Below are 23,470 nucleotides of genomic sequence, written 5' to 3'. Positions count from 1 at the left end.
GCGTGCGTGTGTGTGTGTGTGTGTGTGTGTGTGTGTGTAGGTGGTAAGTAGGTGTCAGCAAGCACTATAAACACAGAGGCCAATAGACAGATGGATGCTAAGTCATTTCAAGGTATTTGGATTCAGTTGAGAATAAAAATAGACCAAAGAAGCTATATGTTGTATTCTGGTTAGTTTTTTACAGCCCTGACACAAACCTAGACTTATCTAGGAAGAGGGAATCGTAACTGAGGAATTGCCTACATGAGGGCATGTGGGCACATGTCTTGGACATTTTCATGGTTGCTGGTTGACAAGGGGATAGGTTCATCCCAATGTGGGTAGTGTCACCCCTGAGCTTGGAGTCCTGGGAGACATAATAAATGTAGCTGAACATGAGCCTGGAAGCAAGGAAGGAAGCAAATTTCTTCCACGGTTCCCACCTCGGCTCTGCTTAAGTTCCTGTCCTGACTTCCATAAATGATTGACTGTAGTCTGGATATGTAAGCCAACTAAACCCTTTCCTCTCCAAGTTGCTTTTGGTCATGGTATTTATCTCACTAATATAAAACAAGCTTGACAGAAGTTGGTGCCAGAAGTGGGCTATGGCTCTGATGGACCTAACTAGGTTGTTTTTCAGTAATATTGTGGAAAGATTTTAGAGCTTTGAGATGAATTATGAAACAAATAAACCTTTTTTCCCTAAACCCATTTTTGATCATGATGTTTTATCACCAACTCCAAAACCTAACTAGAGAATTCTCAAAACCCTATTCAAAGATTTCATAGTAGTGATCACTGCACAATTTAAGGTTTGCAAAAAAATTTAAAAATTAAAAATTAAAAATAAATGAAACCTTTTTGCTAGTGCTACCAGATTAAAAATTAAATGTATAGAGTGAAAAAGAACAATGAAAGATTGGAAGACAGCAATATGATTGATGAGAATTGGATATGGAAAGGTACAAGGGTCATTATCTAACAATTATTTTGACTCATGTTCTAAAACAATGGAAATAAGTTTATCAAAATCATTGATAGATGTTAAATGTGGAAGTACTTTGAACTCTCAAACAAATTCATATCTATGATTTCAACTCTTAAGATTCTGAATTTTCAGGATATGGAATTTTGTGGGGTAAATTAAGGTTTTGATCACAGATAATATAAATTTCTCCAAAAATATGATAAGCAAGAATCATCAAATTAAATTATTTTTAGCATCCTTTAAATGCATACATCTTGGTTGATCAGGACTGCCTTCCCAGTCCTGGGATTAAAGGTTTGCACCACCACACCCAACTCTAAGCTTTTATTTAGTTGCTTTCCAAAAGTTGGAAACAGCTGGATGGGATCTTGCCCTGAGGTCACTACTCCCTTTATTCCATTTCTAAATCTGTTCATCTCCTTGAACACAGAATTTAGCTCCATTCCACTTCCTGGTGCTCTTTATCTCCTTAAATTGTGTATTTTGTAACTTACTCTTCTCAGCTTACTCCTTTTCATGTTAAATCTTCATTAGAGTTAGTACCACATGACAGAGTCTGTACTAGGCTGTTTTGAGATTGCCTCTGCTAATGGAATTAATCTAAAACTCTTCACTTCAGCCTCAGGCAGACTCTTTGGACAAGGGCAAAAGGCAGCCACTTTCTTCACCAAAATATCACAAGAAAGCTCTCTAGGCACCATGTTCTTTTTCTCTGTATCCTATTGAGCTGGGCCCCCACAGTTCATCAGATCACACTCAGCACCACTGTCTTCCATGCTTCTACAAGTATGGTCCATTAAGCAGTGCTTAAAACATTCCATTGTTTTCTTAACCCAAAGTACCAAAGTTCATATTACTCCAAATAAAAACATGATCTGGCCTATCACAATGATACCCTAATCTCTGGTACCAACTTCTGCCTTTGTCAGGGTTTCTATTGCTGTGAGAAGACACCATGACCACAACTCTTATTAAAGAAAACATTTAATTGAGGTGGTGGGTTAGAGTTCAGAAGTTGAGTCCATTATTATTATGGCAGGCAGACATAGTGCAGGAGTCCTACATCCTGGAGGCAACAGGAAGTTGACTGAAACACTGGGTAGCATCCTGAGTATAGGAGACCTCAAAGCCAACCCCCAAAGTGACACATTACCTCCAACAAGGCCATACCAACTCCAGCAAAGCCACATCTCCTAACAGTACCACTCAGTATGAGATTATGGGAACCAATTTCATTCAAACTACAAGTAGCATGATTATCATAAATCTTAGTTGGTAAGGTGAGTTGTTATTGGTAATGTCAGGTTGGTCAGTCGGAATGTAGATTCAGAATCAAACCCACACTTACTCTTTCACGTGACTCCTGTCAGATGTGGCCCTCTGGTGTAGCAGAGAATGGAAGTCTTCCTAGCAGCTTTCTAAGGAGAAAAGAAAACCCTTACCCCTTCCTATCATTACAAACAAAAATCTATTTTGAGTAAACAATGTTTTCTTAAATAGGAAATTAGCACAAAGTGAAGAAAATTTTGTCAATTAAATCACTGAATTTACTGAATGAAAGGGTAAGCCATAACAAAATGAAAGATATGTATAGTGTCTTATTAATCTGCAAATATAAAGTGGTGAAGAAAATCAGATAGATAATAAAACTATGAAAACCAGTGTATAGTTACAAACATATGTTATAGCATGAAATTATTTCATGTTATATATCAAAATCAACGAGGAGAGAATTCAGTTGCAGGTAACAGATGAACCTCATAATTATAACACTTGACCCTTGATAGAGTCAGGATTATATTTTAGGAAGCATCGATGCCCAGGCAAACACACCAGCAGCTTCCCCTGGCCATGGTGCATGGTTTTTTTTTTTTTTTTTTTTTTTTTTTTTTTTTTTTTTTTTTTTTTTTTTTTTGTCAGAATGAGGAAAGTGCCTAGATGTTCACGCTGAAATCAGAGCGAGCTGGGATCCCTTTGTAATGGTTCTATTGTGATAAAACATTAAATATCACTTTTAATTGTCCAACAATCATGCATATAACCATTTGTTCTTTCTTGTGAATTCACATTATATGCAGGCTACAAAGTTGCTACATGAACAATGAAACTTCGTGCCTCCCATGAAGCCACAGGGGGAAAAGTTATTTCAGAGTCAATACTTTCTCTACTGGCTGATAGCCACAGAACAAATGCAGGTGTTGCTAATGTTAGTCATTAGTGGTGATGATTCCATGTGAGTTTGTGAAATTAATTTTTACTTAGCATAGAAGGTAATGGGTTTCACGATAGTATCTTCATGCCTGTGTAGCATTATTGGTTCTAATTTGACCCCTCCCTGGCTGCCCTCTACTGTCTGACACCCTCCTCTCCCTTGTCCCCCTTCCTCCTTAGACGTAGTCCTCCATTCTGCCTTTTCCTCAAGTCACACACATCCCACTGCTCTCTCTTTGCCCCATTCCTTCCCACTTAGAATCTTTTCCTTCTCTCATGTTCGCCTCATTAGCTTCACAGTGTCAAGCACACCTACAGACCCAAGGTTCCTTTTAAAATTTATTTGCATGTTTTCTGATCATGGTCTGCTGTCTACAGAGAGGCTGAACTTGTGGTTAATTATTTTCCATTTAGAAATAATGCAGCCTTAGTGAGCTTTTCACGTGCACAATTTAAAACAGAAAAATAAAACATACAGCTTTACTAGAGCTGCATATCCAATCCCCTGTAACTGCTTTGGAAAAGGCATTAGCAGCTATTAATATCATATATCTTTCCAATTTTAGAACAGTAATGACCAACTTGGTGTCTGATGCATTGTGAACATCCCTTTGTTTGTTTTTTGTTTGTTCTATAAGAGAGAATCTCTCTGTGTAGCCCCAGCTGTCCTAGAACTCTCTGTGTAGACCAGGCTGGCATGGGACACAGAGATCTACCTGCCTCTGGCTCCAGAGTTCTGGGATTAAAGGAGTGTGCCACCACGGTGGGCTTGGGAACATACAATAAGTATGTGTTGAATAATATTCTAAGAGGAAAAATTTCAATTTTATTATATTATATATGTGACATTCTGTGAGACAAATTTTAAGATAGAAAGACCAGTGACTTCATTATTTAATGTTTTTCTGAGAAATGGCTTTAGAGGGTGCTATTTTTACTTAATGCAGCATATTTCTCCAAAGAGAATTTTTATAGCTTTATAATTATGATGCCATGAATTCTCTAAAGGAATAGACTCCTGATTGAAACCTCACATGATCCCCATAAAGGAAAATGTTCAAAATGGGCTTATGCAATTATAAAATACATCAGAAAATATCCACCATGAATGACAGTTGATAACTGTATATATAAAACCCACAGTAAGTTGAAATAATAGAATGATTATATTCAAATATATATTTGAATGTATAGTCTAATAATCCTATTGTTTTAGAGCTTAGGTAATGGGAATGTTAGGTACATCTCAAGTGAGTTTAAAATGGTTACAGGGCTGGGCAGTGGTGGCACACGCCTTTAATCCCAACACTCGGGAGGCAGAGGCAGGCGGATCTCTGTGAGTTCAAGGCAAGCCTGGTCTCCAAAGCAAGTTCCAGGAAAGGCACCAAAGCTACCCAGAGAAACCCTGTCTCAAAAAACCAAAAAAAAAATAAATAAATAAATAAAATAAAATAAAATGGTTACAGGAACAGAATTAAGTAAAAGAACAATCCAGACAAATTTGCTAAATAATCCTTAAAAATGTATGAAGAGGAAGCTGGACTCATGGCTACTTGAGATTTGGGTAAGAAACAGCAGATTCAATAATCATGATGCCTCAGAGCCTAAGACAGAATCCAGAATGCAGTGCAGAGGGACAGAGGCAAACCATAGAAGAACAAGAAAAGAGTTGCAGAAAACAGGAAAGAGAAAAAGAGTGTGTGTGGGGGGGGAGCATTCATAGATAACAGGAGACAGTTGAACATTTCCAAACCTTATCTTTAGATTTATGAATCACAAGGGATCTCGTGCAAGGTATGCTCAGAAATAAAACTTTTATATTTATACTGTAGCCTATTCATATTGGAATGACAAGCTTCGTGTTAAATTTATTCTACAGTAATAGTATCTGCAAACAGCTTTCCTTTCTATAGTTCAGGCACATAGAGTAATTCCTACTCAAAATCAGTGGTTGCATCTGTCCTCAACCTCAATACATTCCTCCATGTTCAGAACATATTTGAAGTTTCTGAGACAAAGTCTCACTATCAAAGACTGTCCACAATACTATGATCCTGCTCCAGCCTCCAGAGTGCTGGAATTAAAAGTACGTGTTAAGAAATATTTTTAAAATACCTGTTTCATATTTTCCTTACTTGTTTTACTTTGGGGGAATTTTTCCGTGTGTGTGTGTGTGTGTGTGTGTGTGTGTGTGTGTGTGTGTGTATGTAACAGGCTTTCTTTTGGGCTACAAACCAGCTCCCAAATCATGGCATGGAGATTTATTATTAGTTATGAATGCTCAGCCTTATCTTATGCTTGTTTCTTGCTAGCTTTGATAACTTAACCTGTTTGTCCTCATCTATGTTTTGCCTCAGGGCTTTTTAACCTTTCTTTCCTTCTGGATGTCTTGTTCCATGTCTGACTGGCTGGCAGCTGCCTGGCTGGCTGGCCCCAGGCATCTCCCTCACTTTCTCTCTTGTTCTCTCCTTCTCTTTTCTCTCTTCTACTTATTCTCTCTGCCCAACGCCCTGCCTATCCCTCTACTGCTTAGCTATTGGCTGCTCATCTTTTTATTAGACCAATCAGGTGCCTTATGCAGGCAAGGTGAAACAGCACCACATTTTTACATAATTAAACAAAGGCAGCATAAACAAAAGCAACACACCTCTACGTGATTAAACAAATGCAGCATAAACAAATGTAACACACATTTTCATAGTTAAGGTAATATTCCATGACATTTGTGTATTTTCCTGTCCACATGGATACTCACATGTGTGGGAGCCAGAGACCAATCTCAGGTGTCATTCCTTTGGGCACCATCCACCTTTATTTGAGACATAATCTCTCAATGGTCTTGAGCTACCAATTCAGCTAATCTGGCTGGCCAGTGAACCCCAGGGATCCACCTGTCTGTGCCTCCCAGTGCTATGCAGGTTCTGGACATCAAACCCATGTCCTCATGCTTGCTCAGCAAGTACTTTACATCTTCCCAGCCCTTGCAAGTATTTGCTAAATAAACACAGCTGTCTCCATTTGCTCTTCTGTTTCCTTATTGCCGTATGTTTATCCTCGTCTCTTTCTTATTTACACTGTGAAATTTCTCTACTTAGGCCCACCTGATCCAATCTACCATTCCTGGAATCTCCATTGACTGTGCTCTTCCGAGTCACAGCAAAGAGACCGAAGATGGTATCAGGGACAACCTTAATGTAGCAACTGACACAGAAGACAGCTAGGCTGAGTTTTGGCTTCAATATCTGTTTTCATAAGTGCCTTCCCCCCCCACTAAAGGCAATAGCTGGTCAGTGAGTTGGTCTTTTCCCAGCAAGCACAGTTGATTGGTACCTTATTATGCATTGAAACCTTCAATATTTACTCTCTGATGGAATAATTCATGAAGATTTTATGGTTGTCTCCCACTCCTGTTTTGATTTTTTTTTTTTGGTACCATTTTTTTCCCCCTGATTTGTGAGCCATACTCTGTCTTTGGCACAACTTGAATGAATTGCTTATTGTTGTTCACTCATGTTTGTTCTTGTGGGAACAAGAGGCCAGAAAATGAGTCGGTGTAGCTCATCACCAGTTATCTGCATTGTTTTCCCACCTGTGAGTGGGCCATGTCTGTCCACACTTCCCTGCTGGGGGATGTCTTTCTGTAGGCTGTGAATATATGTTGTTCCCATCCGTTAAGAAACAAGCTGCTTTGGCCTATGGCAAGGCAGCTTAGAGGCAGGAGGGGAATCCAAGGAGAGAGACAGGAAAGAGAAAAGCAGAGTGAGGGAGACGCCCGTCGCCACAGAAGGAGCAGCAAGATGCCAGCAGACCGGTAAAGCTACAGAACGTGTGGGAAAACATAGATTAACAGAAATGAGTTAATTTAAGATATAAGAGCTAGCTAGCAAGAGGCCTGCCGTAGGTAGGCCATACAGTTTGTAAATAACATTAAGCCTCTGAGGGATTGTTTTATAAGTGGCTGCAGGAACTCAGGGCTCGGCAGAATCAGAGAAACTTTCCATCAACACTTCCCTGTGTCTGGATGGTTGCTTCTTTGAGCAAAGGTTCTTGAACCATGTTCCACATCTGGGTGTCATCAGTGCCACCTGGGGGCTAATTTAGGTCTGTCCTACACCTCCTGACTCAAGCAGAGCCCAGCAGTCTGTAACTGAGTAAGATCATTATATGATAGGAAAGACTTTGCTAATTAATTTGGGTTCGCTTCCTCATCATATGTTAGTATCATCACCCAAGGTGTTTGAAAATGGCCATACTGGAGCACTATGTCAAATCAACTATAGCAAAAGTTTCTAAAACACAGAGAGCAATGTTAAATGACTCTCATGGGGTTGTCATGCTCCATTGGGCTCGAGAACCACTTCCTTCATCAATGTGGTTATGCAGTTCTCAGCTGGCATGATGATGTATCCTTCCCAGGAAACATCTAGATGCCTACAGATCCCTGGTTGCCAAGCTGAGATGCTGCTGCAGGGAATATGAGATGCTGATCAGCATCATTCAACACACAGGGCACTCTTGGTCCACAACAAACTTCTCATCTGGTGCAGAACACCAGTAGTGCTGGGGTCTGAAAGCTGGTGGCTTCAGTTTAAGTTTTCACTCTTCCATTTAAAATGTTCTCTGCTAAAAACACAATTGTGTGAATCAAAAAGGTTATAGGCTGGAGTGCAGCAAGGATTTTATGTTCATGCTATGATGCATAGACTTCAGTAGACGTGAAAAGGTGTGCTCAGGTGCTGTTGAAGGTCAAGGCTTTCGTGTAGACTCTCATGCTTCTGACATTGGGTACAGCCTATCAATTAGGACTAACCAACAAGAATGCAAACAAATATCTTAAGATACAGGTTTATATTCAGATTAGAATTAATTGCTTGGTCTTTTCATAACTTTGGCAATAAAGTGTAATTTTCTCATCATCATTAAATGTAATAATGACATTATTTTAACTGTATATTCTCTTAGAAAAAACGTATTAATTTTTGCTTCTTTTTTATAGTATAAAGAAAAAAGCAGACTATGAGGTTGAAATCCAGTCATTGCTAGAACTAAAGATAAAGAATAACAATTACCTCAGACAGCTCTACAAGCAGGCTTATCAAATTGGAGCTGTTTACTATGTAGCAAGACATAAAACAGAGGACTTGGAGAACCAAATAGCGGAAGTGAGAAGAAAATTCAAGGTCAGGTAACCTTGTCATCTCTAAACTGTGCAAAAGGAAGTGATCAACCTGAATTTTCCTGACTTGATCTTTCTTGGTAGTTAGCTTTTAGTTTCAGGGTTAATAATAATCCTCCGAGCCTAATACGGCATGTAAAAACTGTATTAGAAACAAATGTTCACGTGCCTTGATTCACGCCTATTTGAGTAATAACCAATTAGTCAACACCTCCTGCCATTTGTTCCAATGCCAGTACTGGTTTTCTCACCTGGAGAACAGGAGGCTTCCATCCATCACATGATTGTCTTTTTGTTGACTGATAAAGAACATTTGTATTACATCCTGAGTGTGATAGTAGTGCTTGGACCTGAGTCCTTGTTCCTTCTGAGAAGCTCTCTGTCACTGAACTATGTTCCACATCACATTTTTCTCAAAGGCATATTTTAATATTTGTTCCCATGTACTGAGTTAACCCAGAATCTCTTTTATCCAGAAGATAATTACAGCCATGTCCCTTCTGGGTTATTCCTGGAAAAATGGCCTAGCTGTAGAGGTGGAATTTTTCAATAACACTCTTATAAGTTAATGTATCAGCAAAATGCCATGTACATTTTAGGCAGTTAATCTTCAATAATCAAAGATACAAAACAACTTCCAAAAATTTCCAACTGTATCAGATGATCTGTCCCATTTTTTCCAAAATTTCAGTGTAGTCGGTGTTTCTTGTCAGACTTTCTTTGGACTGCCAGTCCCCAAATAATGACATGGAGACTTATTAATTATGAAATCTTGGCCTTTAGCTAAGGCTTGTTCCCTGCTAGCTCTTAAGACTTAAATTAAAGCCAGGCGGTGGTGGTGCACGCCTTTAATCCCAGCACTGGGGAGGCAGAGGTAGGTGGATCTCTGTGAGTTCGAGGCCAGCCTGGGCTACCAAGTGAGTTCCAGGAAAGGCACAAAGCTACACAGAGAAACCCTATCTCAAAAATAAATAAATAACTTAAATTAACCTGTTTCTATTAATCTACATTCTACCACATGGCTTTTACCTCTTTCATTCTGTATGTTCAACTCTCTAGGTGTCTTGCTGGTGTCTCTAAAATCTAGACGCCTAGATTTTAGCCCTCGGAGTACCTCTCTCTGCCCAGAAGTCCTGCCTAGCTATTGACCATTCGGTTCTTTATTAAACCAATCAGGATAAAATAGTGGCACATTTTCCCCCAGTCTGATCAAATATCCTACAACACTTCAGTATCAGTAACTGACCTATTCAGGAAAGAAGTGCTTTCCCAGAGTGTAGGGTCAGATTCAAAAGCCACACATCATACAACAGTGGGCAATACATCTTCAGTCATGATAGTGAGAAACGGATGAACGTAAACATCCAAACTTGTCTCAAGAATGTGACATTGCACCAAAAAATTTTAAAAGCTGTCACCAGATGTTAAATTCTCCCCTACCTTTCAGTTGAATGCTCTGAGCAAGCTGCAAGATCCTGGTATTATTATTCTGGCCTTAATGCAATTCTGGTGGAACACTGGGTAGATCAAGTCTCTTGCTCTGGATTAGATTAATAGTAAACTAAGTGGGAACTCACTAGAAAGGAAGGAATGGGGTGGAAGGAAAACTGTATTAGCAAGGCTACTTCCTGTTGGACTTGTGGTAGTTCTGCTTGTCAATATTATAGGATTTACAGTCACCAGGAAAACACATCTCTGGGCATATCTGTGAAGGATACTTTAGATTAGATTGATTGAGGCCTGAACACATTCCATGGGATAAGGTTCAGGATGGCAGGAAAGGGAGAGAGGGGACTGAGTACTTATTCATTGCTTTCTGTTTCCCGTTGATCCTGTCCCAATGACATCCTGTCCTGGTGGACTCTTCTGTCCATAGGTTACTTTTGCAAGGTGTGCTCTCATAACCACAAAACAATTAGTGAATGAAAGCTATTTGTTTATGGTGACATAATTGTTTTAATATACACACTACTGTATAATTGTTATGGACACATTCATTTGGGGGATAATTGTGGAATAATGGGAAGAAAGCATCTGATTCAGGGCTTGTACTTACTGAAACACCACACCTGCACTTTCGCCAACAAGGTTTCTAACCCAAGCTCAAAATTTAAAAATAAACACACGAGGGGGACAGTTTTGGTAATAGGAAAAATAATTGATCCTTAGAATATTCTAGGTCACATTAATCCAGTACTTAGCTTTGTCTTTAGAGGACCGTAGTTTCCCTTAAATAATTTTTCAATTATTTTAACTCATCCCAAACTCTTTGCTAGAGAGAATCCTTATCCCTCCCTTCTACGGCTGTAGCGGACTCCTGCATCTGGCTTTGTTTCTCCAGTTCTCAGTAGCTTGCAGACTTGGCTTTGGCTGAAGTCTAACCACAGTAAATGGAGAAAATTCTAGAAAAATATACTCAGGTTCTAGTATATTCTAGAAAATATACTCATGCCTTGAGTGGCATGGTGAGGCCTCATGCACTCTGCTCTATTGTTCGACCTTCTGTGCCAGGCACCCCTCTGTCCGTCGCACCCACTTTCTGTACTTTGCCTGCTCCTTAGTTGACTAAATTCAGCAGCCATCCTGGCTTACCCAATCGACTGTTACAATACTGCAGTACTCTTATTAAATATTAGTTTTTCACCTGTGTAAAATTTGGATGGTAAGATCCTTTCTTTTAATAAAATTATTGTGAGAAGAAAGAGATGTCTTTCATTGTTTGCCTGAAGTACTAGGCTTTCAATAGACCATTGTTGTCTACAGTGTGTTCTTTACACTCTATATGCTTAAAATCCCATTTGTAAGCAGACTCAGGAGTTAAATGTGCACATCGGTAACGGTGATTTTTTTCAGGACCCATACTATAAAATCTTCTGTATGTTTCTCCCTATTTGTCTTTAGAATGTTCCACCTACTAGATGGAATTAGGCTCCAAATTAGATGTTCTACGTACAGTATTACTATCTACACAGGCGTTCAGTGTAGGTATTACTGTATTCAGCTGAAACCGGACAACCTGAGACTAATGAAGGTTAAGGATATCCTCAATATCATATTTAGGTAGAGCCTAATTGGACATCACCAGACTTTATGTTGAGGTCATGCCTGCCATGAAGCATCCTGACTCAGTGCGGCCAGAGGCAGTTCTGTTTTATCCAATTATTTCAGACCATTTTTTGTTTGTTTGTTTGTTTTCTTCATCAATCTCAAATTGATTTCAAACCTTATATGTGTTCTCCGACTTTCTTCTTAGCTCCTGTCCATCACTATTAGGTAAACGGAGGCTGGTTGCCCATTCTGCTTGGGTTTCCAGACACACAGCACACCAGTCAGCCTATCAGTCTGCGCTTTTCAGGGGGTCGGTAGTCTCTAGCCGTATCACAGCTCTCTGCTGCCACCTTCTGGTTTCTAACTGCTAAAACCAGGCAACAAACAGGTCCGGTGAACCCTGGCCAGAATCCCAGAGACTGCTGTCTCTTTTTAAATCCAAGGCTCCTTACCAGTTCTTTGAAGTGACCTTTGGATTTCTTTATTCTTTTTCTCCAAAATCAGAACTGAATAGCTGCGACAGAGACCCTATGGCCTGCACAGTTTAAAATACTCACCCCTCACCCTTTATCAGAAGTTTCTCTGACCCCTTCTCTGAAGAACTCAGTGATTGCAAAAATAGGGACAGTTGCTGCCTTAAGCAGTGGGTTTTCACCCTGAATTGGGATGAGCGCAGAGGATGCGGCTCTCCCACTACGGAGAATTTACTGCACCCATGAATGTGTCTCTGTGGAGGGCTCGGCATCTGCTAATTGCTGGCCAAACCCAAAAGCAGTTAAATGTGGATTATGGGCAAAGAACCTCAAGGGCCCCTGGCTCCTTGCAGGAAGAAGGATAAAAATCGCCACCCAACCTCCTGTAGGAAGAAGGGTGTGGAGCCCTTGCCGAGACCTTGTGTGTCCCTCCACTGCCCTCTGCTGATAAAGCTTAGCTTTCCCCCAAAGCTGCCAAAGAACAGGAGGCCCAGCAACATGTCTTACATCAGAGCTGAAAACAGTGAATGGCAGCCACAGAGAAGAGGTCAACACACATGTGTTTGGGTTCATTTAGTATGTGATGAGTGTGCAAAGTGCACTTGTCTAGGAAAACCTTAAGTCTACCCCAGTCTTGGTCTTCACCGTTAAAAGGAGGTGGGTGGGTGTGCTGAGATAAATGGTGAAGGGTATTTGTTGATTTTCCAGAGGATCAGGGTGGGGGGCAGGGGCTTGCAGGTACCTCTAACTCCAGTTCCAGAACACCCGATGCCCTCGCCATCCTCTGAACTCTCCACGCACTGAAAACACAAGTGTAGACACACATTTAGACAAATACAAGTAAGGGTCTTTCATCCCTTGAACATTTAAAGGTCACAGACCAGGTTCTTGACAGAATTTCTCTCCATATAAATGTATTTATTTTGTTCATCCCCAGTTCAATTCAGGTGAGATGCCCTGGAGAGGAATGTGACATCGTCATAACATTGTGTAGAAGCACATCAAAATTACATGGCATACATTTTTTCTCATCGCTAGTGGCATTAAGTTGGATCATTTTGTTCCAGTTTCCACCAATATGTTCATGCAGGCTCATCCCCTTGTACATAGTCTGTTATCGACTGCATATTTTGAGATGGTGTGCAATACTTTTCCAGCACACGTTTGCTCAAAGGTCTTAGCATCTGTTAGAGGTTCAGAGCTGAACACTCTATTGCTATAGTTTTCGGGGCTCTCATTTGTTTTACAGTGACTTTACAATTTGAAGAATGTAGGAACTGAGTCAGGGGTGGCTTACAGGCACCTTCTGGGAGAAGACAGGCTTTCTTTGTGCCCCCCCTTTCTCCATGAAGTGATGCTGCAGCCCCAAGGCTAGTGTGTCTCTCTGTCTTCCCACTATATCCCTGCTTCCCCTTATCTAGGGGAAAAAATATCTTGCCGGCCCAGTTCCTCCACCAATGCTCAAGTTGCTGATTACAAATGAAAGTCTATGCAATTGTGACATTTTAATGGACCCCTAGAATCTGGTGATCTAAGAAATTCTAAAACTATGCTTTTTAGTTTGAAAGAATGCAAAACAGCTTGCTTCCCCAACATCGACAACAAAAGTAATGTGTTTGTTACTCACAAACTCATTTGTTTTTGTAAATTATTCTTTGGAGAGTACTGTTGCAGGCACAGTCCCTGGAAGGTCCCTGTGGTAAAGGCTTGGTCTCCAGAATGGCATCTATGGGGTGGTAGGGACATTAAGTGCAGGATTGTTGGAGGTTTTTTACTCTTTTAGGGGCCTGCCACCCAGCACCCAAATAAATCACACACAGAGGCTTATTCTTCTTATGAATGCCCGGCCTTAGCTTGGCTTAGTTTCTTGCCAGCTTTTCTTAACTTAAATGATCTCATCTGTCTTTTTGCCTCTGGGCTTTTCCCATTCTCTAATTTCTGTAAATCTTATTCTTACTCTGTGGCTTGCTGTAAAGTGGGGTGGCTGGCCCCTGGAGTCCTCCCCCTTCTCTGGCTCCTTCTTCCTTCACTCCTCCACTCTTTTCTTCCCTCCCAGATTTCTCCTATATATTCTCTCAGCCTGCCAACCCCACCTATTTCCCTCTCCTTCCTCACTATTGGCCATTCAGTTCTTTATTAGACCATCAGGTGTTTTAGACAGGCACAGTAACACAGCTTCACAGAGTTAGACAAATGCAGCATAAACAAAAGTAACACACCTTCAAATAATATTCTATTGCACAGGACTTAGTAGATCTTCGTGTCATCTGAAGGTGTACCCTCCAAGTAGACTGTGGGATCCTGGTGTCTCTGCCCTTTCTTCATTTGCTTCCTGGCTATAAAGTGTGTACTTTGGTCAAAGCCAAGCTCCTGCCATAAAGTTGCTACTTGCCCCTGGCCTAAAAGCAAGGGGCTAGGGTGCTTTGATAATTGAGCAGAGCTCTGAGATTATGAGCAGAACTGCCCCTTGCCTCCCTCCCTATAACAGACTATCTCAAGATTTTGTTAAGACAGAAGGCTGAATAGTCATAGCTATGCCACTAAGGGGCTATGAAGAGAAGTGTACACACACACACACACACACACACACACACACAAGAACCTCCATCTGTGATGTGCCACTGCAGTGGGCCTCCAGCATCTCCTCGTTCTACACCAGTGGTTCTCAACCTGTGGGTCATGACCCCCCCCCCGTAGTTGAAATGATCCTTTCACCAGGATCATGTATCAGATCTCCTCTGTATCAGATGTTTACATTATAATTCATAACAGTAGCAAAATTACAGTTTTGAAGTAGCAATGGAAATTTTATGGTTGGGGGTCACTACAACATGAGGAACTGTATTAAAGGGTCACCGCAGTAGGAAGGTTGAGAACCACTGCTCTACACAGTTCCAATATGCACAAGTTTTGGTGGACTTCCAGCCACACAATTAAGCCAGGACATTATTCATAAAACACATGTTTTATACAGCAATCCCCTAAAATGGTACCCAATAAACGTTAAAACAGCAAAGCATTTCACAACTACTGTAGCTCTTTGTCATCCCCCAGCTCCTGCCTTTGAGCCTTTCTAGCAATGATGCAATCAGAGTTTGAGTAAGTCCGACCTTGTGTTAACTCACCCTCTTAGTAACTTGTACTCACTTCCTTCTGGTTCTGTTCTCAGCAGCTGCATGGTTCATGCTGCATAATTATAGGAGCACCTCTGCAGAGCTCATGACTGTGGGGCATATTTTGTTTCATAGGCCACCAAGTCTCAGTTCCAGCTCTCAACAATCTTTAACAGAGGCTCCTGTACCACATCATTCCAAGATAGATCTTCTTTACTGGAGCTATGCTTTGTTATTCTTCCTGTTTTGGCCAGTGTGACAGTTTTGTTGTCAACTTGACATAGTCTAGAATCACCCAGAGTCTCAGTGAGGGATTGGTCGTCTCCATCAGGTTGGCCTCTGAGCCACTCTGTGCAAGAGTATCATGATTAAATTAAAAGAGGTGAGAAGCCTTGCCCACTGTTGGTGGTATCATTCCTTTGGCAAGGGTCCTGAACTGTGTCCATGTGAGAAAGAGCTGTGCTCTAGTATGATACGTTAATTCATTGTTCTCTGTGCTCGACTGTCAATGTGGTGTGACCAGCTGATGGAGTCCCTGCCATCTTGACTCTCCACCAGTGATGAACTGTGATCTTGAATTGTGAAACGAATAAACCCCTGGTCCTTTAATACACATTTGTCCTTTATCACAGCGACAGGAAATGAAACGGAGGCAATGTTGTGTTAGTTTGTGTTTGCAATCAAAGCCATTGTGCTTTGAAGGACTTTGTAATTTGCCATGAGCGCAAGTTAACAAGCCACAAATACTGGAAAGTTCTCTGAGAACATTAATGATATGGAACCTCGATTCAAATAATGTAGGCCCTGGCTCCAGCCCTCCCTAGCTGTAACGGGATTGCTCTGCTGCTTGGGAAAAGGGTCTTAATTCTCATTGTTGTCTGGGTAGAGGAAGGGTTGGAAGATGAGCTTGCGTACTTGCTTCTCTTTATTGCCTCTGTAGACCTGGAGTTGTAGCTATGGGGTGATTTCTGATTGCAAACTTGTGTATCTTTTTCGAATCTGGAGCACAGCGTGAAAGTAGGTATCTCTCAGATATAGGACTCCAGTATAATCACAAGGCAGAGGACCTAGACAGTGACTTCCAATGATGGGTTGTGCCATTTTAAAGCCACACTGAAAAATTAAGACCATTATCCAGGGAACAAAGGAAAACTGCTTCCTTTTTCTTTTGACTACTACCTTTCAAGGAATGATTTTTTTTTAAAAAAAAAAAAGAAAGAAATTTCTCTAGTCAAGTGGAGGTTTTAATCACACTGTGCAAGCATCACACTTGATTCTATCTATTTTGTTTTCAGCATTCAAAGTGCTTATTCTGGAAAGAAATATTAAAATGAATCCGTTTTTTTCTAGGGGATGAGGGGGGATGAGCCAAGGACAGTCTAGATTTTTCTCTGATTATTTATTTTTTAAGTTCACGACTATAAGATATAACCTAGATGAAACCAAATCCCACTGTTTCCAGGTATATCATGTATACATTTTACTTCAAATAGTATCAAGGCCTTAAAAATAATTATAATGTGCAAATCATAGTGACTATTTTGCTCTTTATTCTGATACAAGTAAACTGTATCTTTTCTTGGTAACTGCTGTTAAAACTTCCTCCTACATATTCTATCAATCCAGTCTCCATTTGACAACTTTCTCACACGCAGACTAGAGAGGAGTTCCTGAGGAGGCTCACACGAGGTGAAATGGCTGCGGGGGTAGCGATTCAGGTAATACTAATTTGGCTTCTGCATTTTGTTCTTTTAACTTGCATTTTACTTAGCATTTTAAATTTGCCTGTAATGAGGCATCTTTTGTCACAGCTTGGTTTGCAAGCCAGCACTTTTCTCTCCTTAGCTGATGACAGTTGGCCTCTGTGTACGACTAGAGTGTCTGATCATGCATAAAGAAACTGACCTCCCATGCGCATATCTCATTTTGTGGCTTAATGGGAAATTCTGCCAGTCTAGTGAAAGGGCAGTACGCTCTTATTCCTAACTGTCGAACTCTTTGGTTTGCTTTCTGATGATGTTACGTTTTCTTTACTTTTAGTGTCTCTCACTGGGATTCTTTATTTAACCCTGAAAAAACAATGTGCTATGATATTTCTACAGAAAGGTTTTGAAATGGAAGTGTGATAACTAGCCAAACCAAGTTCAGTTTTTCAATCTTACCTATCCTTTAGAACCAAGCTTTGATATTCTGATCTATTCTAGAATGCTTCCCCTTAGAAATACGAATATGTGATGCTGTGATTGTTATGATAGAATTAAAATCACAAGGCAAAGGAGTCCAATTGCATGTGATGTGCAATTCTCAGAATCCTTAATCTAACGCTATAAAGCAAAGTCAAATTTGGGGTTGTCTCCTGTGCCTTTTTATAGATATTTTGTCTTTTGAGGGGGTGTCTTTTTATAGATATTTACTGAATATTTCCATAGTTAGACAAGTCATTTTTGCCTAATAGTTTCTTATAACCTTTCCGCTCCTTGGTTGCTTTTGTCTTATATTGCATGAATAAGATACATTTGAGTGTGTGTTGTCGGCAACAACTGCTGTTGTGTGATAGAATGTTTGATCTTTGTTGTCTATTTGTTTTTTTTCCTCACATTTGTTCAATAGCTGCATGTTTAAAATACTGCAGTCTCACCCTTTGCTTTTCCATGAGGGGCTGCAGTGTTTGATTTTCAAATGATACCATTAAACTGGTCTTAATAAATGCATGTGTAATTAACTAACGAAAAAACGACTTGCACTCTTGGCTGGCAGAAAAGATTGTATAGCATTGAAGAAACCCAGTTCATGGAGATGCAGGAATTCTTGAGGAGGAAGGCACTCTACGCTTTGGCTCTGACAGAAGTTGAGTTACCACTGCGCAAGATAGAAGCCGATGCTGTAAAAATCAGACTTATCCACCGTCAACACTCGAATGTAAGCATTCACAATAATTCAGTACACGAGCATTGACTCATAACCAATCATTTATTTTCAGGGATATTTAAGGTTGCTAAGTAATGTATGTGAAGATAGGATATAGAAATTTATGGTTTCTTAGAGGGGAGTCACAAACCCTCCAAGTTGCTCTTTCATGATCACACCAGTGACTCACTGAAGAGCTCGACAGTTCTATGTAGTCTATCTTACACTATACTTGGGGTGAACCGTTCTGAAACTGAGCGACCAGTGCCCGGCCTGGCGAGACTGGCCAGCACAGAGCACTCAGTTCAGTCTCCACTGCTTCTTAGTTCGACGCTAAAAACTATGTTGACTTGAACATAAAATATGAGGCATCTTGACATTTTCCAGGTAAGTTTCTGGTGCATGTGAAAGTTAAGACAGCCAGGGTGAAAAATAAAGCAAATGTGAGCAAAATATTTTCAAAACTACAAGCTTCTGTCAGTAACTGATATCACTGGCCCTTCCCAAAGAAAAAAAATCATAGAAAAATATGTGTGCATCCTATCATTTATCTTTCAGAAAAAACGGAGGGTGTGGCAGGAGCCATACATTCTTGTCTTTCCCTACAAGGAGGACACACATATACTTGGGGCAATTTGGCAGCATTGTGGGTTTTTTTTTTATTCTTTTGCAAATGATGGTGTAACTTTGGACCTTTGGTTATTAACAATTTGCAAAATGTCTTTCTTTTTAAAATGTAAGTTATAAAGTATTACTGTTAAAATATTTATTTTGACTTTCTTTTTTTTTTCTTTTTCTTTTTTTTTTTTTTTTTTTTGGTTTTTCGAGACAGAGTTTCTCTGTGTAGCTTTGCGCCTTTCCTGGAACTCGCTTTGTAGACCAGGCTGGCCTCGAACTCACAGAGATCCGCCTGCCTCTGCCTCCCGAGTGCTGGGATTAAAGGCGTGCGCCACCACCTCCTGGCTTATTTTGACTTTCAAAGTCTCCCTATGAAACAGACCAGAAGGGGTTTCCTTGTATTATAAACTACAGAAAACTTGAGCCTAACCAGGTTTAGCAAAAGGAAACTTCTAAATGGGTTCCCTATAAACACATGACAAACATATAACAATTATTAAACCTGAGGAATAACTGGTTTTGATAATGACTGTCTCTTACATTAATGATTGGGGATTTATTAATTTTATCAAGTATCTCAATGTCATTGTCTGAGTATAATAATGATCCTACCAACAATTAATGATATTTTCCCTTCATATTCTAATAGTCTGGTTTTATATATTCTTGTTGTTCACCAATCATTTCTCATTTTATGTTTCAATAGCTAATCAATTATAAGAACTAGCCATTTGGCACAAATTCTGGAAAAGAATAAGCTTTTGTGCATTTTCTTTTTGATAATGGTTTCTGAGAATTTGTGTTTAGGGCTTCAGTTTTAGTTGAAATATTTTAAACATTATAATGAAAAGTTATAATTTCTATGTATGTTCATCCTTTTTGCTTATTTAACTGAAACAGATTAGACTTTACATGACTTAGATAATTCAAACAAAATATTGGGATTAGATGTGCCATAGTTTAGAACTCATAGGCAGTGTACCTTTCCATTCATATGTTAAAATAAACATTTTGATTATTAAGATAATCACAAGGTACTATTTATCTAAACCAAGGTAAGTGAATCACAAATGTTATAGGACTCAAACTCTGAATGCCTTCTAGATGCTTCATGAGATACGGGAGAAGCAAGAACTTGTAAGAAAGAAAGTAGCTGCAACAAAGAAAAAATTGCAAAGAAAGAGCAAGAAAAGCCGTAAGGAACTCACAAAAACCGAGGTGAAAAATCCAATTTCCAATTTATAATTTCTTACATCAATGAAAACTCATCAGGGAAATATAATTGTGAAGTGATACCTTGCGTTTTGAATTGCTCTCACTAAATGGGCTCTGCGCGCGCACACACACACACACACACACACACACACACACACACACACACACACTGCATCTATGTAGCCTGTCTTACCCACTCCTCTAGTGTCCAAGACACCCAGCCTTTAGCAGGTAAATATCCCAAAGCAACCCAAAATTCATGCCAGGTTTGTGCAAGGATCCACTACTCTTTTGAGCCCCACAGTGATCTCTACATGGATCTCTACATAGGAGCTCCAATGAAGCAAAAGAAAGATGAAAGGAGGAAGGAAAGAGAGGCCCATGAGAAGGAGAAGAAGAACATGGGTACCTCCCATAGTTCTTCTCTCGAAAGGGTCTCTGCTGTTGGGGGTACGGTTAGAGGACCTGAGCGGAACTGGTGAGGTGCTGAGGGCTCCCCCTTGTGACTGGGATCAATGTCTTTAAAAAGTTGTCCAAGGGGGCCAGGCTCACTCCTTTCTCCATGTGAGCACACAGCAAGAAGACGGCATCCTTGAAAAAGAGCAAGCCCCCAGCAGACACCAGATCTGCTTGCCTTTTATTCCTGAACTCCTCAGCCCACCGCACTGAAAGAGATAAATGTGCACTGTTTAAAATGACCCATTCCATTCCATTTTAGTACACTAGTGTGAGTGACCTAAATCAGGAGGGAAGGCAAACGGGGAGGCAAAGAGAGGAAGGAAGGGAGACAGAGAAGGGAAGGGAAGAAAGTTTTCAGCTCTAAATCTAGTAACCTGATATTTTTTATTTACAAAATCATCATTTATCAGAAATATGCCTATCGACTAGAAAGTGTATTCAGATATACACTTTGAATCATTAATATAAATTATTATAATAATGATGTATGATTTGACAATATAGATTATTATTCTTAAAAGATTGAAATTTAACTAAAATTCACATTTAAAATTTTTTTCAGTCATTTACTAGAAAAATGTTGGTTTTAGAAAGCATCTTCATTTAGATAGCTAAAGCCATTTTTTTCCATTCCTCTTATTTTGGTCACCCATACAAAGACTTTAATTTAGTTTTATTTGGCCAGTGAAATGCCAATACTCCACTCATAAACATGTTAACCCTATTTTTATTGGTGGTGATTGCATGGAACCTAAGGTCCCTTAATTTTACAACACCTTATTGGAGGTCAGTTCACCTAAAAGACACCCCAGCATAGAATTAATTTCCTGGAATCACCTCTGGAAATTGTGCCGATGAAATGCTGTTTTGTGACATTTGAAAGATGAGATCATTTGTGCTTAGTTGGCCTCTTGGCCACGTTCATCCTGTGCGTGTGAGAACCATAGCTACACATGTGCACCTTGAGACAGCAAGCTTGTGTGTTTTAGGACATGTGGCGTGAGGACAGGCTGGTGTCGACGTGGGTGGGAGAGCGAAGAGCATAGATGCAATTCTACCCTTTGGGGAAGCTCCTCTGGTAATGTGAGGAGCACATGCTTACATCTTCGTCTGCCTTGCTGAGGGCTTGCTACTCTTTTATTGTCTGTATAACCTTGTAACCACACCTCTTACATCGTCACCTCCATCCTTGCTCTAGTGTTGTCCATGTGGCTTGTGTAACCATGTCTCTGAAATTCAAAGATTTGAAAATCTAAGTGTTAAAATGAAAACTTTGAAACTTTTTTTTTTAAGGGAAAAGGTTCAATAATCCATCAAGAAATAGAATTCACCAGAAACAAAACAATTATTCTCCACGCAAAAAGCATAGAGCTGACTAGGGAGATAAAAATAATGAAACTGGAAAAGATAAATTTTGAAGACAAACTTGAAAAGTTGAAGTAAGTTTTGTCAAAATAATAATCGTATTTCTTATATGATTAACAAAATCAGAATTCCATATTTAAAATTTATTCTTAAGATGATTTACATTTTCCCTCAGAATCTTATCAGAAATATGTGATAAATTATGATATTCAACCATTTTTATCTATATGAGCATAATTATAAGTTGCTTTCATTCTTTATTTCTCTCCTGGGTTTATTCCTATTTGAATAACTACATCTGTAAACTTCTCTCTCTGGTATTAATAATATCTTTCATTAAGTCAACACATTGTTGGTGTTTGTGAGCCATGTTTAAGAATTTAAGGTTTTCCCCTAACCTTGTATCAGTTTTGAGGGAAGAATTTGGAAAGAGATATTCTATGGAATCTATCATGTGTTTCATGTGTTCACATCTCCCTTCTTTAGTGGCCTCTTATGAGCTCACCTCATCAATCAGTGATGCTCTCAGTGGGAAAGGGTCCTTGGCTCCTGGATGACGGTGCTCTCAGGCCCATGATGTGGAACTTTTGTTGTCTTGTATTCATGTTGGTTCTCTTCCCTATTTTGTTAAATGTTATAATATAGGCTTTCATAATGACTGGTCACATTAGGAATGGTGGCTTGATAGCCAACAAAAATATTAGTACAGTCAGCACATGGAGGATAACTTGATAAAAAATAAAAGTGGACCTGGGAGATGGCCAAGTTCACTTCCCAGTGCTACTACAGGAGAACCTCTGCCATCCATGCAAAAGCCTGCACTCATATCCATGTACATCACAACCCACACACACGTGCACACACACACACACATGCATAAAAATACAAACAAACAAACAACCATGTGTAGCCTCGAACCAGATACTCTCTAGTGGGTTGAAGTCAGTCAGTCCACCTAGAGGGCTTTAGTGATCATGGTCATATAGGTTTTATCTGCAAAAGACTAATTTATTGTTGTCATATCATGTAAGAAAGCAAGGAAAATCTGGGTGGTGGTGGCAGCAGCCCACGCCTTTAATCCCAGCACTTGGGAGGCAGCGGCAAGTGGATCTCTGTGATTTTGAGACCAGTCTGGTCTACAAAGTGAGTTCCAGGACAGGCAGGGCTGTTACACAGAGAAATTTTGTCTCAAACAAACAAACAAGCAAACAAAGAAAACACATTGTTTAAATTATTAAACACCAAAGAATATCATAGTTCTGAAAGGTAAAAACTTAAAATTATATAAGTTGCACTAAACTTACAAAGACCTGAGATTGGCTGCAAATCTCATTCAGACTTTGTATCAGGTGCTTGTATCATGGCTATGATAGAATAGCTGACTGAAGGCCCCAGACCATGCTCCTCATTAGTGACTCTTTTGTGTTCTGACCACAGCTCAGCATTAGCAAGTGTTTCTTAAGCTTATTTATTGTTGACACCATCATCTTATTGACACTTCGTAAAGACTAGTATTTTTTCTTTTGCAAACACTGAGCTCACATGTGAAACTCTTTCCACACAGGGATGAGTTCATCAAGCTGAGATTCGACAAGGAACACTCACAGGGTGTGTTTGACCACCTCAAGCTAGAGAAGCAGCACTGTGAGGAGAGGATCTTTGAGGAGGACAAGATGTTCAGGAAGCTTGTTGAAACAAGACAGAGCACCCTGGCTGAAATCCGGGTGAGTCCGACTTGAAAATGAGAGAAACGTTAACAATAGTCAAATAAGCAGTACATCATTAATTTTGTTGACTGACGTGACAGGGATACTTAGATTTTAAAAATCAGTGTGTTCCTGCGATAAGCCTGGGATTTCTCATTTTCTTTCTGGAGTAATTGCTACGTATTCATCCAGGACATCGGGCTTTCTATGCA

General features: G+C 39.9%; 1 protein-coding gene across 1 annotated transcript in view; it reads left to right on the top strand.

The window, feature by feature from the left end:
• The window catches only part of Ccdc178 (coiled-coil domain containing 178), a 347,767-nt gene that overhangs the window by 120,146 nt on the left and 204,151 nt on the right, over positions 1-23,470 (top strand). The window contains exons 15-20 of the mRNA XM_028887739.2: positions 8,175-8,358; positions 16,644-16,706; positions 17,746-17,907; positions 19,618-19,731; positions 21,481-21,626; positions 23,117-23,276. Coding sequence (XP_028743572.1) covers positions 8,175-8,358; positions 16,644-16,706; positions 17,746-17,907; positions 19,618-19,731; positions 21,481-21,626; positions 23,117-23,276 — 829 coding nt within the window. The remainder of the gene's footprint in view (positions 1-8,174; positions 8,359-16,643; positions 16,707-17,745; positions 17,908-19,617; positions 19,732-21,480; positions 21,627-23,116; positions 23,277-23,470) is intronic.

Source organism: Peromyscus leucopus, chromosome 19, assembly GCF_004664715.2.
Source record: "Peromyscus leucopus breed LL Stock chromosome 19, UCI_PerLeu_2.1, whole genome shotgun sequence".
Lineage (NCBI taxonomy): Eukaryota > Metazoa > Chordata > Mammalia > Rodentia > Cricetidae > Peromyscus > Peromyscus leucopus.
The sequence above is the reverse complement of the archived record's forward strand: the minus strand, read 5'-3'. Positions and strand labels throughout refer to the sequence as shown.